This window comes from Fringilla coelebs (genome assembly GCF_963513975.1).
Source record: "Fringilla coelebs genome assembly, chromosome: 15".
NCBI classification, from domain to species: Eukaryota; Metazoa; Chordata; class Aves; order Passeriformes; family Fringillidae; genus Fringilla; species Fringilla coelebs.
Genome location: NC_140041.1, coordinates 15,873,562 through 15,892,025, shown reverse-complemented (window position 1 = coordinate 15,892,025; position 18,464 = coordinate 15,873,562). Strand labels below are relative to the sequence as shown.

Genomic DNA, 18,464 nt, shown 5'->3' with positions numbered 1-18,464 from the left:
TAAGAAGGGGAGTGGGGACCTCGTTTCTGGGCTGCCATGGGCTCTGCTGGTGCTCCTGTCCTGCAGGGAAGGGCTGGAGTTGCTCTCCTGGACAAAAAGGCTGATGCTGGCTGAGCCCTGAGCATCACAGATGACCCTCAGTGTCTTTGCTGCATATTTTGAGTCAGTGTCAGGGCATGACAGGTGTGAGGCCTTGTGCTGTTGAGATGCTGCGGTCCCCTCTGGGACATGTCCCTCCCCAGCACAGCCCCTCCTGGGCTGTCCCAGGTGTGATGTGGAGCCAGCACAGAGTCCTGCTGCCATCTGGTCACGGTCACTTACTGCTTCAGGGGGGCCACCATGAATGGGAACCTTGTAGCAGCACAGAGTGCTGCTCCTTAGCCCAAGGAACAGCCCCTCCAAGGGGAGACCCTGCGTGGTGACACGGGGTGAGGGTCACAACGGTCACCAAGGGTGAAGCAGTCAAAGGGGGGCAGCCTGGTGGGGGACACAGGGTGGGTTTGGGGTCCGGGGCTGGCGGCAGTGGCGACAGCCTCGTGCGCAGCGCGGGGGGGCCGCACGCAGCTGCACTGGGATGAGAATAGCAAGTGCGGCTGGGTAGCTAGGGAACAGTTGCCATGGGAGCGGGCCGAGGAGGAGTTCTCACACTCAGAGGGGGCATCTTGGGGTAAAATCCAGGCATTTTCTGCAGCCGTGGAAGAAAGGAAGGCAGGTGGGGGGATGGGGACTGCTTGGGCATTGCTGTTCCAAACGCAGCAGGCAGGATGCTTGTGCTGCCCTCCTGGCACTGGCTGGGTCATGGCACCCTGGCACCAAGGTCCTGGGGTCACCAGCGTGTTTGTGTGTCTGTCACGTGTTCAGGGTGGCTCTGGGGCAGAGCTGGAGTGTGAACAGAGCCATGGCTAGCCCTGAGCAGGGCAGGGAAGTGGCTCTGCCTGTTTCCACCTGCCCAGTGGTGCTCCAGCATTTGGGGGATGTCTCATCCCCATCCCTGTCTTTGATGGGGATTAGCAGCAGGTGAGAGAATGCTGGTGTGCGTCCAGAGCTGGAGTGGGTGGATCTGGTCCCTACGGACACAGGCAAGCTGTGAGGGTCCTGAGAAGTGCCCTGTGCTGTGGGGCTGTGGCAGCAGCTCTGCACACCATTTTCAGGGGTGAAGGATGCTCTCAGCTGTTGCCTGGGCAACGGCTCCTCCTCCAGCCCACCATGTGGCTCGGGGAGCGCTCCCCCGCCTGCCTCCCCCCGCTGCCGTGGGGAGAAGGGGAAGGGGAAGGCAGCTCCCGGCCCCCGGCGCTGGCGGGGCCGGAGGCCTGGCTCCCTTCGCCCGCCCTTGCCCTGACCTGACGATGCCCGTGGGCCCCACCGTGCCCCACGTCCCTACGGTCCCCATGCCTCAAGGGACCACCCCGGCCCCCCCGCATGGCCGCAGCCCCCTGCCCGCCCTGGGTGCTGCAGGGGCACCCCCACAACCACCGAGCAGGCAGAGCCCGGCTGCCGTGGCCGCGCTGTGAGGTCGGATCGCAGGAGGCGAGTTCCAGCAAGGTGAGTCGGGGCCAGAGCCGAGGGGGCCGCGGGACACGTGGCCACTGCGGCCCTGCCGCGAGCGGGGTGGTCGGGCTGGGCCGGACACCGGAGCCGCTATGCCCAGCTGCGGTGGGAGTGGGCTGCCAGCGCACGGAGTGCCCAGGTCATCCCCTGGCCGGCATGGAGGAGGTCCTTCCGGCCGCCTCCCGGCAGAACAATGCGCCGTGTGTGCCGCCGCAGCGGGCGCCTGCCACCCTGCCCACGGGGAGGAAACGGCGACGGGGTCACGGCCTGCGTGGGGCACCCACACCCGACACCCACCCGCATCTGGCACATCTCCGCCCCAAAACCGCTCTGCCTCGCTCCTGGCATGGCCCCAGGGTGCAGCAAAGGGACGGCGGGGACTCGACCCCAAGCTCGGTGCAGTCCGAAGGAGCCGGAGTGGTGTCCCATGGGGGCCACGACCACCGGCCTCAGTTACAGCAGAGAAGAGCTGTGACAACCATCCGATGGCAATGGCTGCGAGAGCCCTCGCTCAGGGACAATTGCCCAGGCCAGGCTGACGAGGGGTCTGCTTGGGGGTATGGCACCCAAGGGAGCGGGGTGACCCCAGGACACCCAGTGCCATTTCGGTCCCTCGCTGTTCTGGGGGCCAGGCTGGCACCCCTGCTCTGCAGAGCCACGTGTCTCACTGCAGTGGCCAGGTGGGCTGTGGCAGGGGCTGTTAAAGGTCTTTCCAGCGGCTGTGCTGCCCTGCCTTGCCTGTGGCCTTGTGCCGGCCGTCACCCCGGGGAGCACGCCGTTGTCACCCCTTGAGGAGTCTGGGGATGGCATTGCGGAAACGGGTGGCAGCACCCCCAGGGTACCTCCAGGGCGAGTGCAGGGCTACCGACCGTGGGAGCCTGAGGCACCACCCCACCGGGCATTGCAGGGCCCTCACCCCACCCGGACCGGGAGCCGCTACCCGGGAATCCCCGGCCCCCACCCCGTGGGGCTCCCGCGGCCACCCCCGGGGATGCCCCGGCCCTCTCGCCACCGGCATCCCGCCGCCGCTGCCCAGGGGCCGGAGCGGGGGGGATTCCCTTGGCAATACCGGAGCCCAGCCGGTAGCCCCCGAGCGGCGGCGGGTCCCGGGGCGGGGGGTGCGGGGAGCCCGCGGATCCCTCCCCGAGCCGAGGGCGGGGCGGAGCGGCGGGGCGGGAGCCCGGGCGGGCGGGGCGGCGCGCGGCGGCGGCGCGGGAGCGCTCACCGGAGACAAAGGCAGCGCCGGGAGGCGGCGGCGGCGCCGCGCACCGGGCGCGCACCGGGCCCCCTCCCCCGCCGCCCTATGGAGCCGCCGCCCGCCGCCTGAGCCACGTGCGCCGCCGCCGCCGGTAACGGGAGCCGCGGAGGGAGCGGGCGCGGCGCCTCCGCCTGTTGCGCGGTGCGGGGGCAGCGGGGCCGGGGCGGGGGCGCGCGGGGCCGTCGCCACCGGGGGCCGCGGCCGGGGCACGCGGCGCGTACCGGGGCGCGCATCCCCGGTCCGGCCCCGGCGGGCGCGCGCCCCGGGGGAGGAGGAGGAGGAGGATGATGAGGAAGGGGTGCCGCGCCCGGCACGGGGAGCGGGGAGGTTCCCCGCCGGGGTGTCACCCTCTCCGCAGAGGCAGCGGGCAGGGATGCGACGCGGGCAGCGGGGCCCAGGCCGCGGCCGGGGGCAGCGGGGCGGCCCGGGGCTACCGGCGGGGCCCGGCTCGGCGGCCGCTCCGCTCTCCGCCCGGCGTGAGTGTCTCCAGCCCGGCCCCGCTCCTCCCCCAGCCCGCACGTCCTCGGCAGCCCCGCTCCCCCCGCACGCCCCAGCTGCGAACGCCCCCGGTCCGCGGCGCCGCCAGCCCGCCCTGCGCCGCTTCCCGGTGTTCCCCCGGCCGTCATCCCGGGGCTCGACCCACGGCCCTTTCCGCACGGTACCTCTCCTCCCCGGGGATGCCCAGGCTGCCGGCGCGGAGCCTGTTGCAGCCGATGTGGCGAGCGCTGCACGAACCGAGCTGGCCTCAGCCAGGGCACCCCCTCCCTAAAGACCCACATCCCGGCTCTGCCTCAGCCCACGCGTTTGTCTGCGTGATGGAGCAGCCCCCGCTGCCCGCCCGAGCGTGGTCAGGGCCCCCGGCTCCTTCCTTCCCCATCGTTTCTTCCTTCCGCCGGGCTCGGCCCTCCGGCCGCGCCGGCACCCTCAGCCCCGGTGGCCCTGCCGCGATCCCTTGCCGGCAGCGTGGCCCTGCGCCGCAGGGTGATGGAGCACCCCGCGCCTCTTTGCCCTGCTCCGACGGAGTGATGGTGTCACCGTGATCACCCAGCCCTCGGCTGCCGCTGCTCCAGGCTCACCCTCCTCCTGCTGCCGAGCCCGTTTTCTCCCACACCACGATAATGAAAATCCTGACGGGTGCTTACGTGCCTGCCTGCGAGCACCCATGGGTGCTGCTCGCCGCTCACTGAGGAGCAGACCTGCCCCTGGCACACACCCTTGACATTTGATGCTTGGCTGGATGTGACCGAGCTGTCACCCTGCCTAAAGGGCAAAGGTGATGGTTCCCATCACCACCACTCCTGGCCCTGCATTGCTGGGTTGGGGTGCCACCATCCCCCGTGGCTGCGAAGCCAGTGATGGCTTCGGTGCACGTGCTCCTGCAAGTGCCACGTGCCGCAGGCACCCAGCACCTCTGCTTGTCCCTCCTGCTCCCCAGGTCACCCCCCTGTGTGGCAGCACAGGGATGAGCTGCCTGGGCTCAGCAGCAATTCTCCTCCCAGGTGGCAGGAGAAGGGGATCCCACTGGGCACCCCATGATTTTCAGATGATGCTGTGGTACCACAGCATCCGTTTCACACCCCAGGGTGCCCAGTAGTGCCGTGGGCGATTCTAGGGGGGCTGCGCAGGTTTGCATCCATGGGGGTGATGGCGGGGGGTGCATGGGGCGCCAGGCACGGTTCCCCCTGGCTGCGGGCGCTGCGGCGCATGTGGAGCGAGTCACCATGGGAACAGGGCGTCCACGTTTCCGTGTCGCTCACGCTCGCGTCTGTCTCGTTGCAGGGCCCCCACCCCGGCGGTCCCCCCCCAGCGATGGGCAGCGGGACCCCGGCAGCCCCGTCCCCCCGCCGCCCGCCCCGCCGGCCCCCCGCCCCGCCGCCCGCCCGGCGCACCCAGGCCTGACCCACCCGCTCCAGCCCCCCCCAGCTCCATGGCGAGGACGGACCCCTGACGGCAGGCTCGCCCGCGGGCCAGAGGAGACGGCGCCGGGCACGGCCCGGGGAGATGCCCTCGGCGGCCCTGACAGCATCGGGTCCTCCCTGACCCTGCCGCCGCCCTGAGCATCCCGTCCCCCATCCCGAGGGCAGGGAGAGGCGGGGGCCTCCCCCCGGGGCCGGCTGCCAAGATGGTGATGTCCCAGGGCACCTACACCTTCCTCACCTGCTTCGCGGGCTTCTGGCTCATCTGGGGCCTCATCGTGCTGCTGTGCTGCTTCTGCAGCTACCTGCGGCGGCGGGTGAAGCGGCAGCAGGAGGAGCGGCTGCGGGAGCAGAGCCTGCGCGCGCTGGAGATGGAGCCGCTGCACTACGAGGGTTACGGGGGCAGCCCCCCCGGCATCGCCATTCCCCACCGCCTCCGCCTCGAGCCCCACCATCACCATCATCACCCCCACCACATCCCACCCCCCCGGCCCTGGAGCTGCCGGCACGGTAAGGAGCAGGGAGGGGCTCTCGCATCCCCGGAGCACGTGCCTCCCCCTGTTTTGGGGGGGATACGACGCGAGAGCCGGGGCGCAGCGCTGACGGCAGCAGGGGTCCGGGGGGGGCTTTGCCTTGCAGAGTCAGACCTGTCAAAGCCGCCGTGCTATGAGGAGGCGCTGCTGATGGCGGAGCCCCCCCCGCCATACAGCGAGGTGCTGATGGACACGCGGGGGCTCTACCGCAAAATCAACGCCCCTTTCCTGAGCCATGAGCGGCTGGAGAAGCAGGAGCAGCCTCCCAGCTACAAACCCCTTTTCCTGGACGCCGGCTACGGTTCAGCGCTGCACCTGCCCCGCTCAGCCAGCCCCGGCCCTGCCTGCCCGGACCTCTACCTGCAGCAGGAGTGCTCCCCACGCATGTTTCCCAGCTGGACGGACTCGGAGCTCAGCAGCAGGGACACCTACGAGACGGGACCCTGGCACCTCCCGGTCTCCATGCCCCTCTTCGGCAGGACTACCGCTGTCTAACGGCGGCCGCGGGGGACGCCCGGACCTTGCCATGCACCTGGGGGGTGGGGGGGTTCGGTTGCTCGTGTCACCCCAGGGACACCCGCCCCGGCGCGGGCCATCGCCGCCGGCGCGGAAGGGGCTGGTTCCCCGTCTGGCCCCCGCCGGCCCCCCCATGGCCGGGGGCGCTGGGGACCCGGACTCTGCTCTGTTTCTTAATTTTTTTGTTTGTTACAGTTTGAGAATAAAAGTTTGTGGCTCGGGTTTGCCTCCTGGCGGGCTGGCATGGTGGGACCGCCCCCTCCCCAAGGCAGCCGTAGCTCCCCCCAGTCCCAGCCCTCCCTGCCGCCCCAGCAGGCTGCAGCCCCCGTGGGAGACGCTTTATTTATTAACAGACATGAGCACACCGCCGGTACAGAACTTGTGCTTTCCAAAAAGTTTCCGGGGGGAATGGGGGGAGAGGGGCCAAGCAGGGGCCAAGCAGGGGAGGACAGGGCTCCCAGCAAAGAAGGAGTGGGGAAGGGGTAAAAGCCCCCACATCAGCTCCCTGCTGGGGTTTGGGGGGGGGACGCCGCTGGCCGCAGCCTTGCCTCGGTCGGGTCACTTTATTGCCATATTCATTTATTATTATTATTATTATTATTTCTTCTTTTTTTTTTTTCCTTTGAACTCGTGCAAAGTACTGGGGGGCTCCCGGGGGGGCACAAAGAGAACGAGGACCCTGTCCCACAGCCGGGCAGGGGATGCGAGCGTGTGTCGTCCCCCCCAAAGGGGCGCTGGGGTATGGGGGGGGCTGCTAAGGGAGGGCTGGGGGGCTGACACGGCTCCTACCGACAACTTAAAAAAGAGAGGAGGAGGAGGGGGGGCTGTAAAAGGTGCCCCGGGGCGGGGCTGCAGCGGGGTGGCCGCCACCTGGAGGCCTCATCCTGCGGGGCCCCCGAGGGGTGAGGGGGGCCCGGCCCCCGGCTGCAGCCCCCTCTGCCCCGCGCCGGCCGGGGCGGGCTGCCTGTGCCGGCAGCGGGGCCCGGGCTTACAGGGCCCCCCCAAAGCTCTCCTCTTCCTCGGGCAGAGGGTCTGCGTCCCAGCACGTGATGTCGATCTCTGGAGGACAGGGAGGGGGGTCAGGATGGCTTGGGGTGCCCCACTGAGGGCCAGAAGCCCCCTCCTCACTGTCCTCACTCACCTGGGGGCTTGTTGTAGAAGACAGGCTGGGGGGCTTTGGCCGACAGCTCCTCGGTGGGAGGCACCTCCTCCTCCTGGGACTGGCTGAAGTAGCCCTCGCTGGCCTGGGGGGTGGGGGCAGGTTGTCAGGACCCCCCCAGCCCCCCATCACCCCCTGACCTCTCCCCACAAGTGATGCTCACCTGCTCCCCACGACCCGGTGTCCCATCCTTGGGGGCCATCTCCCCATTGGTGATGGGGGGCGTCTCTCGGCCTGGGGTGTCTTCCTGGGGCGTGTGCTGGCAGCCCAGATCCTGGGACTGGGGGTCCCCCTCGCCAGCTGCCTCTTCCTCATCCTCATCCTCCTGCTCCGCGTCGCAGAAGGTTGCAGGGGGCTCAGGCAGCTCATCCAGGCTCAGCAGGGCCCCCTCCTCAGGCAGCATGGCCGGGGGTGTCTCGGGGACGGGGGCAGCAGGCAGGGGCCAGGCAGCTGGGGGAGCCACCCCGTCGCTCTGCCACAGGTCGATGAGGCTCTCAGGGTTGGGGGCTTCCCCAGTTTGGGGCTCGTCAGCCACGGGTGGCAGGGAGGGCTCGGTGGGCTCCAGGGTCACCAGGTCCCCCAGGGCATCACCCCCCGCTGTCCACACTGGCCTGGGACTGGGCTCGTCCCCAGGGGGCTCGATGGCCTTGTCCTCGGGCCCTGGGAAGGGCCAGTGCTGCTCGGGCGTGGCTGGCCCGGGCTCCTGTGCACTGGGGCTGGGGGACTCTGAAAGGAGGGGACAGGAGTCAGTGGGGACAGACAACTTTGTGCAGGGCTGGAAGTCACCCGGGGACAGGGATGCAGCTCAGGGGGATCTGGAGTCCTTTGGACTGGGCACAGTATGGGGAGTGCTGCAGGGATGGGTGGGGGTGGCTGGGTGGGGAGGGGATTGTGGCATGCACTGGGGAGTGAGGGGACATAAGGAGGGACAAGGTGATCCCCTGGGCAGTGGCAGGGAGGCAGAAAGGGCTTGGAGGGAACGGGAGAGATGCCCTGGGAAGAGGCAGAAGGGAAAGCTGGGATGCACCAGAGGATGCCAAGGGGCCAGTGGGGAGGCAGCAGGACACAAGGTGACAGCAGCAGAGCTGGCTGGGGTGCCCTGAGGACGCAGTGGGACAGAGGGGACATACAGAGGGACTCAGCAGCCCTGGAAAGGACGTAGGGCAGGACGGCGCAGATTGGGCAGCATCGCACTGGGGGACCCAGCAGAGACAGCAGGGCTGCACTGGGGGGTGCAGCAGGGAGGGACGGCATGTACAGAGCAGGGGGAATGCACTGGAGGTGGGGGGACGCATGGTGTGGGGTGCAGCAGAGATGCACTAGCATTGGAAAATGCACCGGAGGCAGTAGGGATACAGCAATGACGGTGGGGCTGCACTGGGGGATGCAGCAGACGGCGGGGATGCAGCGGCACGGAGCAGCAGGTACGGCGGGGATGTGCTGGGGACGCAGCAGAGGCAGGCAGGATGTGCCGAGGGGTGCAGACGGGGCAGCACGGATGCACTGAGCCATGCAAGAGCAGCTGGGGGGGCTGCAGCAGAGCCGAGGGGGCTGCAGCAGGGATGCGCTGTGGGACACAGCAGGGGCAGGCGGGATATGCCGAAGGATGCGGGCGGGACAGCGCGGATGCACCGAGCCATGCAAGCGCGGCTGGCGGGGCTGCAGCAGAGCCCAGGGGGCCGCAGTGGGGATGCACTCGGCAGCCCTGGCAGGGGGAGGCAGCGCCAGCCCTGCGCCCACCTTTGGGCGTTGCCGGCGTCTGGTCAGCGGGCGCGCGGGTGCCCGGGTCGCCCGGCGGCGTGGCGGCCGGGCTGGGCTCGCAGGGGCTGCAGCCCGCTGCCGAGGCCTTGCGGAAGGCGTCCGACTGGCTGCCTGCAGACAAGGGAGACGGGCTGGCGTGGGGGGGCTGCCCACACTGAGCAGGGGAACCAGAGCCCCAGCGCTGCTGCTGCCCCACACCGACCCGGCCGTGCGCTGCCGAGCGCACATCACTGTGTACCTGCCACCACGTCATCCCCTCCCGGGTGGTGGGGTGGAGGCTTCTACGGGTGTAGCAACCACCATGTCCCTTCCAGGTGTCCCCACCACCCCCATGAGTTTCAGCCCCCCCATCTGCTGGACAAGGGACCAGGCAGCCCCACACCTGCCATGGTGCACCCTGGCTCTGTCCACACGTCACTCAGCTGTGCCCTGGCACAGACTTTGTGGGCACAGCTCTGTGCCCTGTCAGCTGTGCCTGTGAGGCCACAGCCCTGCATGGCCCTTGGAACCACCTGGCCCTTTCTGCCCCATTGGCACAGCCCCACACATTCCTGGGCACAGCCTTTTCCATTCCACGCTGTTTTGTGGACAGTCTTGCAGCCTTGTCCATGGCACAGCTGTTCCATGCCCTTCTGCCCCACTGGCACAGTCTCACATGATCCTGGGCACAGCCTTTTCCACACTGCCTAATGCTGCCCCACAGGCACAGACCTGCATGGTGCAGGGCAGCAGAGATGTCCCTTTCCCTTCTGCCCCATCAGCACGTGATTCTGGCACAGCATTTTCCACACTGCCTGACCCTGCCCCATGGGCAGAGCCTGCCCTGTAACCTCTCTATCCCATGGGCACAGTCTATGCCATCCCATCCCACTGTGGACCATCACCTCCCCAGACACAGCTCTACCCTGTCCCCATCTGCCCCATGGGCACTGCCTGCCCTATGTCCCCCCTCCCAGGGGCACAGGGACCAGCATGGAGCCAGCCCCAGCAGGGGCACGGTCCCCGCCTGGGTGCCCGTCCCCCTGGGGGTGCCCGTCCCCCTGGGGGTGCCCGTGCTGCCTCCGCTGCCGCTCCGGTGTGCCGTGGGGTGGGTGGGCTGTGGGGCCCGCGGCTCGACCCCCGGAGCTGCGCCCGGGAGCTCCCAGCTACCTACATGGGAAGAAAGAGGAGAGATTTGGAGTGCGGTGGCAGGAGATATAGGGGAAGGGGGTCCGTGGGGGGGAGGAGGAGGAGGAGGAGGAAGAAGGTGGCCCACTGTCAGCTGTCTTTATGAAAGGACAGTGCAGACGACCTGTGAGAGAAAGACAGACAGACGGACGGAGAGAGAGAGAGAGAGCAAAGAGATGGGTCAGTCCCTGCTCGGCGCAGTCATGGCGGGGCTGGAGCACCAGGGCACCGGGATGGGAGCACAGCAGGGCAGAAGGCAGCATGGTGGGAGAATGGCAGGACAAGAGGATGGAAAGGCAGCAGGACAGAAGGATGTGAGGCAGCACTGCCTGGCCAGGTGGGGAGAGAGGCCAGGACACGGCCATGGGACCAACTATCTGCTCAGCCACAGCACAGCGTGAATCCGTGGCACAACCCACGGCATGGCCAGAACACACAGCCCACAGCACGACCCACAGCACTGCCCCGAGGCACAGCCCCACAGCACATCCCCACAGCACAGCCCATGGCACAACCCATGGCACACCACACAAGAACACACGTCACAGGCTCCCTCCCAGCACAGCTCACGGCACAGCCCCCCAGCACAGCACCATGACACGGCCCCATGGCTGGAGGCACCCACCAGGACAGACAGTCCTTCCCTAGATTCACAAAAAGAGTCCCAGCACTGGACTGTGGGGCAGCCCAGCTTCTCCATGGCACTCTCCTTGCCAGCTGGCAGCACCTTGAGTGTCCCACATCTGCCTCACTCTCTCCTGCCCCTTTTAGCTGCCACCATGGGATGTATTCCCAAGCCATCCCTGGACCTCCAGTTGCCCACCCATATATACCAACCACGCTTCCAGCTTGGCTGTGGGCACAGTGCTATGACAGGTGAGTGGACAACACCCAGCAGGGAGCAGGGTGAGCTCTGTTTTGCTGAAGACAACCTGACATCCAGCCCCTGACAAGCTGCCCCAGCTGCAGGGGCCACATGAGGTGCAGTGGCAGTGATGGTGGCAGTGATGGTGGCACAGCAGAGCAGGACATCCCCTGCCATCCTCATACCCTTGGCACCCAGAACCACAGTGCCAGTGATGGCAGAGGGTGCACCCCCTCCCCACATTGCATCCCTGGTCTTTCTATATCCACTGCAATCCTTTGAGCTGTGACACTGCACTCACCTGTGCCTGGTGTCCTGGTGCCCACCCCTGTGCCCACAGCCCCCCACAGCCTCTCACCTGTCCTGTGGCTGCCTGGAGAGATAGCATCGCTGCTGCCCGATGCCACCCGCTCCTGCTGCTTGAAGAAGTCCCGGGGGTTGTCAGGCCGCTGAGCGATGATGGCAGCAGCCTCCTGTGGGGACAGGGAAAGCTAAGCCCCACTGCCCCGGGGGCGTGGGGCTGTGGGACCACCCTCCATGCATCCCACAGCTTCATTCCCATCTAGCTGTGGGGACTGCTGGATGGGGAGTGAGGACCAGCACCGGGCATGGCCATCACCACACTCACCTCCACCTCTGACTCTGATTTCCTAAACTGCTGCCTGTCGTCCTCGTCTTGCTGGTCCCCCTGGGAAGAGACACAGCATCACCTCCCAGCCCGGGCACCCAGCTGGGGAAAGCCCTTCCCTGGGGGTAATGCCAGTGGCAGCCCTGGCCCCAGTCCCACCGTGGCACTCACAAAGATGGACTGCTCCTTCAGGCGCTGCCGGGCCTCCTCCGCCTCCAAGCTCTGCTGCTTCCTCCTGCAACGGGGAAACGGGAGAGGCGCTGGGCATCGGCTCCTGCCAGTCCCTGCCCCAAGCCCACCCTGCGAGGGACACCCATGTGCCCACCCAGCCACTCACAGCACATGCACAGCCATCCCGTACCACATCCCACCCGACCCCAGCCGTGCCTGTGCTCCTCGATCTGCTCCTCACGCTCCCGGTAGCGCCGTTCCCGCTCCTCCTGCTCCAGCCGCTCCTGCTCCATCCGCTCCTGCTCGAACCGCAGCCGGGCATCCAGGGCCTTTTTCCGCTCTTCCTCCTTACGCAATTCCTCCTCTTTCTGGTGTGGGGGGCATCGATGAAGGGGCTGCCCATCAGCCAGCCAGCAGCTCACCCCGCTCCCTGGCGTGTCCCTCCGTAACCCACCTTTGCCTGTTCCCAGAACTGCTCCCGGTTGAGCCGCTTCATCTCCACGGTGGCGTCGGTTTTCTGGTAAGTGGTGCCCTGGGATGGAGGAGAGGTGGGGGGATGGAGGGGCTGGGATCAGTGATGGGGGTAACTGTAAGGGGCACGGGGGGTGAGGGGCTGTGGCACACAGGAGCCCTGGGCAGGATGCCCCAGTCCCACCAGCATCCCCAGCACTGCCGTGGGGACGTTACCACGGGCTCGGCGTTCTCGTCCTCGCGCAGCCGCAGGCGGTGCAGCACCGGGCTGGAGACACGGGCCAGCCCGTTGGAGAGCCGCTGCCCGATGGCCCCGGGGTCAATGTCCTCCACACTGCTGGCATTGACAATGACATCGACACCCTGGGGGGGTGCAAGCAGCCATCAGGGTTCAGGATCAGTGCCCTGGCAACATCTTCCCCCTCCCCAGCGTCACCCACCTGGAAAAACTCTGCAATCTTGGCTACGTGGCTGGCACAGGCGCATTTGCGGGCGTCCGGCACGTCCTCACCCACCTGTGGCAGCCAGGGAGGGACTGAGCTGAGACGGGCAGTAGGGTGACCCCCACCCCACTGACCTCAGCAGGGCAGCAGGACTGTGGGGCACCCACAGCCCCTGGCCACTGCCAGCTCCTTCACACCCAGCCATATCCCTGTGGGCACAGCACAGCCCCCCTCAGCATGGCCCCCAGACTCACCCAGTTGACGAGGACATATTTGGGGAGCACAGCCTGGGGGTCCTTGACGCTGCAGAAGCCATACATCACCTTCTGAATCTCAAAGTGGCCGGAAAGCTCCAGCAAACCTCCACCTGGCACAGCACCATCAGCCCACGTGCACCCAGCACCAGGAACAGGTGACAGGGAAAACACCGCCACAGGCGAGCCAGTGGAGGGGACAGAGGACCTTACCTCCTGATGCTGCCAGCTTCAGGTCGTCAGAGCCATCCTCGTACGTGTAGAGGGCCCTGGGGAGACATCATGGGTGAGCCAAAGCCAGGAGGAGAGTGAGGCAGCCCCCAGCCTCCCCATCCTGCTTACACTGAAGTCAGGGTATGTGCTGGGGTCTGGCTGTCTGTCCCAAAACCAGCACACAGCCACAGCAACTCTTGTCCATCAAGAGCGCCAAGAGCCAGACTGCCGGGCAAGGCAGACAGGATGTGGGGCAGGGCCTATTCCCACCCCTTGGTGGCAGCTGTGGGGAAGGGTCCCAGGCTTGAGGACAGAATAGTCACTTGGGCACAGGGACCCACTGACTGCTGTGCTGCAAGCCAACGCAGTCTCACAGCAACTTGCTCACCCATCCCCGTCCCCTCATGACCCTTCCAGCTACTGACCAGGTTTGGGGACAACCCTGTGCCCCAGTAAGGACCCGGGTCCACTCACGTGCCCGGCTGCGTGAGCCACCAGCCCAGCAGGCACCAGGCTGGGGGAGGACGCCGGAGCACCAGCAGCAGCAAATCAATGAGCCGCCAGAGTGTGATGGGGCCGTCATGGAGACTGTTCCTTGGAAACCATTCCCAGCTGATGGGAAACCCCCTGTCGCTCCCACCGTGCCCTGGCCAGCCCCTCTGGGGGCTCCACGGGGACCCCCACCAGCCAGCACCTCCCCAGAGGCACACAGCCAGCGATGGAGGGGGGACCACGCATGCCAAATTGGTCCAGGACGGGTGGGCGAGGGGATGGATGTCGCTAGGCAACCAGCATCCTCCATCACCATGGCAACCCCCCCATCCCAGCTGGGATGCAGCTCGCCCCGATGACGAGGTGATTAGTGGAGGGGAGCGGGGGAGGCAGGCAGGCAGTGGGGACCTGCGGGGCCTGGCAGGCACCCAAACCTGCCTGCCACCGTCACGCGCTGCACCCGGAAAGCCAGGGCCACCCGTGCTGGATCCCCCACAGCCCCGCTCCGCCGCGGGTGGGCGGCTCTGCCCAGCAGTATTCAGCTGGTGCTGCCTGCACGGCGCTTCTCAGAGCCCCAAAATCCCCGCTGTGCCGAGCAAAGCCGTCCTCACTCAAGCCTGAAGCTTCAATCCACAGCCTGGGGAACGGGAATTGAGGGTCCCTGTGGGCAGAGCCACCCCCCAAACAGGGACGTGGATGGACCTAAAAAGCAAGGGGAAGGCAGGCAGGTGCCTAAGAGGGAGAGGGCCTCCCTCTGCCTCCCGCACCCGCCGCCCCCCAGCCCCTGGCAGGGAGCCGCAGATAATTGCACCAACAAGATTGACTTTAATCCGCACATCCCGATCCCGCTAATCGGCCGCCCCAGCCGGCGCCAGCTTCCAGGCCTGGAACAGCTGCAAAGTGCTGTCTGAGATGGCTGTGACAGGGAAGGGTGGCAAATGCAGCCCCTGATCCCCCAGGAATGGGGGAGGACGGCAGCAGTTTGGGGGAGCCCAGGGCAGCGAGCTGGAAGCTGGCAGGGTGGGATGCAGCTGGCAGCAGACAGGAGAAAAGAAGTAGGACAGAGCCACAGCATCAGTGCCTGGGGAGCCCTGTGGGTGCTGGAGGCACCCACTGCCTGCTTTTCTTCCCCAGAACCCTGCCATGCCGGGTGGTATCTGGGCACAAGGCTGCTGCCTGCACCTGGGGGTGCTCCCAGGGCAGATGGGGCTTGCTGTGGACACAGCTCAGCAGCACAGCCTGACTCCATGCCAGGATGGAGGTTTCCATTCCAGGAGACAGGGAAGCCGTGCTGGGGCCAGTAGCACCCCCAGGGGTGCCCCGAGGGACCCACAGCCCAACAGCACCACCACAACCCCTGGCAGTGGGGACCAGCTGTGTCACAGTGCGTGCTGTCAGCATCATGCATTGCTTACCTCGCTTCCACGGGCTTTAATCCCTCCACCCAACACATACAGCCCTTTCCCACCCCCGGGCTCCAGGTATGTGGGTCACCCGTGGGTGGAGATGCCCCGTGAAGCCCGGGGGCTGCTCCCTGCAGCCGGGGGGCTCCACTGAGGATCCCTCATCACCCCAACCAAAGAGACCGCGGCCCCGCTGCCCTCGCATGGCCCCGCTGCTCACTGGAGTAGGCAGAGCAGCATCCCCCGGGTGCCAGAACGGGGCTCCTGCGGCAGCCCACCCCCCATGCCATGACCAGAGAGGGGTCACATCGCCCCAGCCTCCCGCCCCAGCCCCGGCACATGTGTTTCCAATGTGGCTGGGAGCTCCAGGGAGTCGGCGTGCTCAGAAAGCAGCACCAAATTCCTTTCCGATCGAGTAATGGGCCCCAGCAGCCTTCGCGGGGCCGGGCAGGGGGAGGGGATGCTCGGACCCTCCAGGACCGGGCTGGAGCAGGGGAAATCCCAGACTAAACAGAGGGATCCCGTCCGGACATGAGCGTGGCATTCCCTGGTACCGGCCCAGGGCCAGGGTCTGGCACAGTGTCCTCCCAGGCAGCTCCCCGGCTCAGCCAGGCTGGGCTCTCCTCCCGTGGAACTGTCCCCATCACCTTGCCCGATGCAGCCCCACCAGCATCACCCCTCATCCCGCACCCCGCAGCGGGCCCTGCAGAGAGGATGCTGTTCCCACAGGCACCGAGTGCCAGGCACTCCGGTGACAAAGGGATGGAGAGGCTGGGGACGATGGAGCGGTTGGGGACGATGGAGCAAAGTCAGCCCCACGGATGGGGATGGCAGGGGATCGCTGCCCGGCCGGGATCAGCGTTGGAGGTGTGTGTGGGGGAGCCGCCACCGGCACTCGCCTTCCCGGGAACCGATTCTGCTGCTCTCAGCAGCTTTGGCAGGGACGGCTCCTTTGCAGCGGATGCCGGGAAGCGAGATGTACCCAGGGCTGACAGCTGCCGCCTGGCCGGCAACACACACGGCGCTTGCCCACAGCGCCCCTGGGCTGACAGCGGGACTGTGGGGCCCTCCGGAGACCCCCAAGGACTGGCGGGGACCTGGACCTGCCCAGGCCCAGACAGCCCAGTCCTGAGAGCAGGGACCTGGTTAGAGATAGACGTCTGACCGGCTGGGCTGTGGGTGCAGCCCAGCTGGGAGATGGGAGTCCCCGGATGGGTGGTGGGTGTATCCCGGAGGGGCGGCGGATGCCCCTGGCTGGATGGTGGGCGCACAGTAGCTCCCCTCCGTCCGCCCCCCACCAAAAGCATCATGCACAGCATGCACCCAGCACGGTCCAGCGCCCCGGCTCTGCCCAGCGAGATGCGCCCCAGGGTGCCGGCAGCGTTCCCACCCAGCACGCCAGAGGCACCCTGGAGGGCAGGGAGGGGATGGCGAGGCAGATGGCCCCCGCCAGCCTCCCGGCACCCGGCTGGACTGGGACATGCGGGTGGGCTGGCAGTGGGTGATGCTCCCTGCAGCGGGCCCGGATCCAGCCGGCCTCGACACCGGGTGCCCCGCACCGGGGCGCGGGCAGAGCGAGAAGCCGGGGGTCCCAGCGGAGAGAGCCACTCCCCTCCCCGGCTCAACAGCAATCCCAGCCCGGCGGGGCAACCCCGGGCCGACACACCACGACCCCCCAGGGATGTGGCAGCCCAGGAGCTTGGGGGAATCTGAGGGTAGCGGGAGCGGCGGGAGATGCTCGGTGTCCCCGCGGCTTCAGGCCTCGCTCCGCCGGGCAGCGGGACCGCCCGCTGCCGGGATACCGATGGAGCCGGTCGGGAGCAGGACCGGTCAGGAGTGGGGCCGGGCTGCGGGGCCCCGATCCCCTCCCCATCCCCCGTTCCCCGGGCGCCCCTGCCCGCGGCTCCTGCTCCAGACAATGGCGAGGAACCGGTGCCGGGCCCAGCACCGGGAAGCCCCACGGGGCCCTCCCCGCCGTGCCCGATTTCCCCCGCTCCCCGCTCTCGCTGCCCGGCTGGGGTCGGACCGGGCCGTGCCGGGGAGTCCCGGCGCTCGCACGTGCCGGCCCGGCGCAGACAAAGCGGGGACCGCGCCCCGGCCCGGTGCGGCGGGCAGGTGCGGGCACCGGGGGCGGCGAGCCGGGCACACCCCCCGCCGCCCCGCCCGCCTTTGTGTGCCGGGGCTCCCGGGGACGGCGGGGGGCGCAGCTCGGGGCGCGGCCGGTGTTACCGGGCGGCTCCGTGCACAAAGGGCGGCGGCGGCGGCGGCGGCGGGGACAAAGGGGCGGCGGCGGCGGCGGGCGCGCTCACCAGTCGGTGGGGCTGTCCTCGCCGATCACGTCCTGGTAGGAGGCGAGCAGCTCCAGGCGGTGCGCCGCGAAGCCGACGCCAGCCATGGCGGGGCCGGGATGCTGCCGGGGGACCGGAGGGACCGGCCGCCTGCCCGCCTCCGAGACACTGCCGCAGCGGCCGGGCGGAGGGGCGAGCGGCGGGGAGGCTCCGCCCGCCGCCGCGCCCGGTCCTAGCGCCGCGAACGGCGGCCCCCCTCCCCTCCCCTCCGCCCCCCCGCCCGGCCCCCGCCCCCGCCGCGCCCCCGGGGCGCCCCCAGGGCACCCCGCCTGCCGCGCCGCCCGGCCCCGAGCCGGGACCCCGGGGGTGCGGGCAGCATCACCCCCGCCCCGCGCCGCCCCCGCACGCAGCTCGCCCCCGGGATCCCGCAGCCTGGGCTCTGCTCTGCCCCCGCAACACCGCGCCCCGGGCCATCCCCCGCCCCAGGGACACTGAACCCCGGCTCAGCTCCTCCTGGGAACCTGCACGCCGGGTGATTTCGCATCCTGGGCTCTCCTCCGCCCTGGGGACCCCGCATCCTGTGTTGCCCCTCCTGGGAACTTGCACTCTGGAGACCTCCCGTGCTAGGTGGTCCTCTCCATTCCCATATTCTCCCCTGCCCCGTGTCCTCTACACCCAGGGGACGTGGCACACCTGGCTTCCGGCACCCTCCGCTGCCCCACGCCGAGCCCTCGTGTCCAAGGTTTCCTCTCCAAGGACACGGCACCGTAGGCTTTGCCCTACACACCCAGCTATGCCCTCGCTGCTTGCACAAGGGGTCAGTGGACAGAGCCTTTTTGGGGGCCTCCTTGCTGCCCATCTGCTCCTCTATCCCCACCACTCCCAAGCCCCCGGTCCTTTCAGAACCCTGCCAGGCTGCATCCCCAAGCACCTTTTCCAGGAGGTTTTCCCTCAGAGTGAACCCACAGCTGGTTTTGCGCTGACCCGCGCAGGGCTCTGCAGGGGCTCCCAGCCAGGTCCTAATGATCCTGCCAGGACAGGCAGCGATTCCCTGCCCCGGCGCTGCCCCCAGCCTGGACCAGCACCGCGCTGGAGGGGTCTCTGTGCCAGAGCAGCAATGGGGAGCGCGCAGGGCCTGATTCCGGCAGGCTGGGGCTGCTGCTGGAGTGGCCCGTCCCAAGACAAGCCCTTCAGGCAGCCCGTGGGTGACACCAGAGGGACACGGGACAGGGTGCCGCGGGCCCTGGCGGTGCCGCCCGCTCCCCCCACGCCCTCCTTGCACCAGCATTTCCGAGCAAGGCCAGAGCCGGAGCCGCCCTAAGAGGCTGTGAGAGTTTGGGAGCAGCTGTGGAGCAGCTGCCGGGGCCAGCGCGGGGGG

At 68.2% G+C, this 18,464-nt stretch overlaps 2 protein-coding genes across 3 annotated transcripts; one reads left to right on the top strand and one right to left on the bottom strand.

The window, feature by feature from the left end:
* Positions 1-4,928: 4,928 nt before the first annotated feature.
* PRR7 (proline rich 7, synaptic) lies at positions 4,929-5,750 on the top strand (the record flags this gene model as incomplete). Its single annotated transcript, XM_084215855.1, has 2 exons — positions 4,929-5,232; positions 5,362-5,750. 2 exons carry the CDS (start codon positions 4,929-4,931, stop codon positions 5,748-5,750), a joined length of 693 nt encoding a protein of 230 aa, XP_084071981.1.
* Positions 5,751-6,759: 1,009 nt separating this feature from the next.
* Positions 6,760-17,193, bottom strand: DBN1 (drebrin 1; the record flags this gene model as incomplete). Of its 2 annotated transcripts, XM_084215714.1 has the most annotated exons (15): positions 6,760-6,830; positions 6,913-7,015; positions 7,094-7,656; positions 8,671-8,798; positions 9,841-9,982; positions 11,082-11,196; positions 11,352-11,411; positions 11,523-11,586; positions 11,739-11,890; positions 11,977-12,054; positions 12,210-12,356; positions 12,434-12,508; positions 12,691-12,803; positions 12,904-12,959; positions 17,108-17,193. In XM_084215714.1, 15 exons carry the CDS (start codon positions 17,191-17,193, stop codon positions 6,760-6,762), a joined length of 1,953 nt encoding a protein of 650 aa, XP_084071840.1. The 2 variants fall into 2 exon arrangements, with proteins under 2 accessions (XP_084071840.1, XP_084071841.1); XM_084215715.1 differs by lacking the exon at positions 9,841-9,982 and having other exon boundaries at positions 8,671-8,802.
* Positions 17,194-18,464: the final 1,271 nt, after the last annotated feature.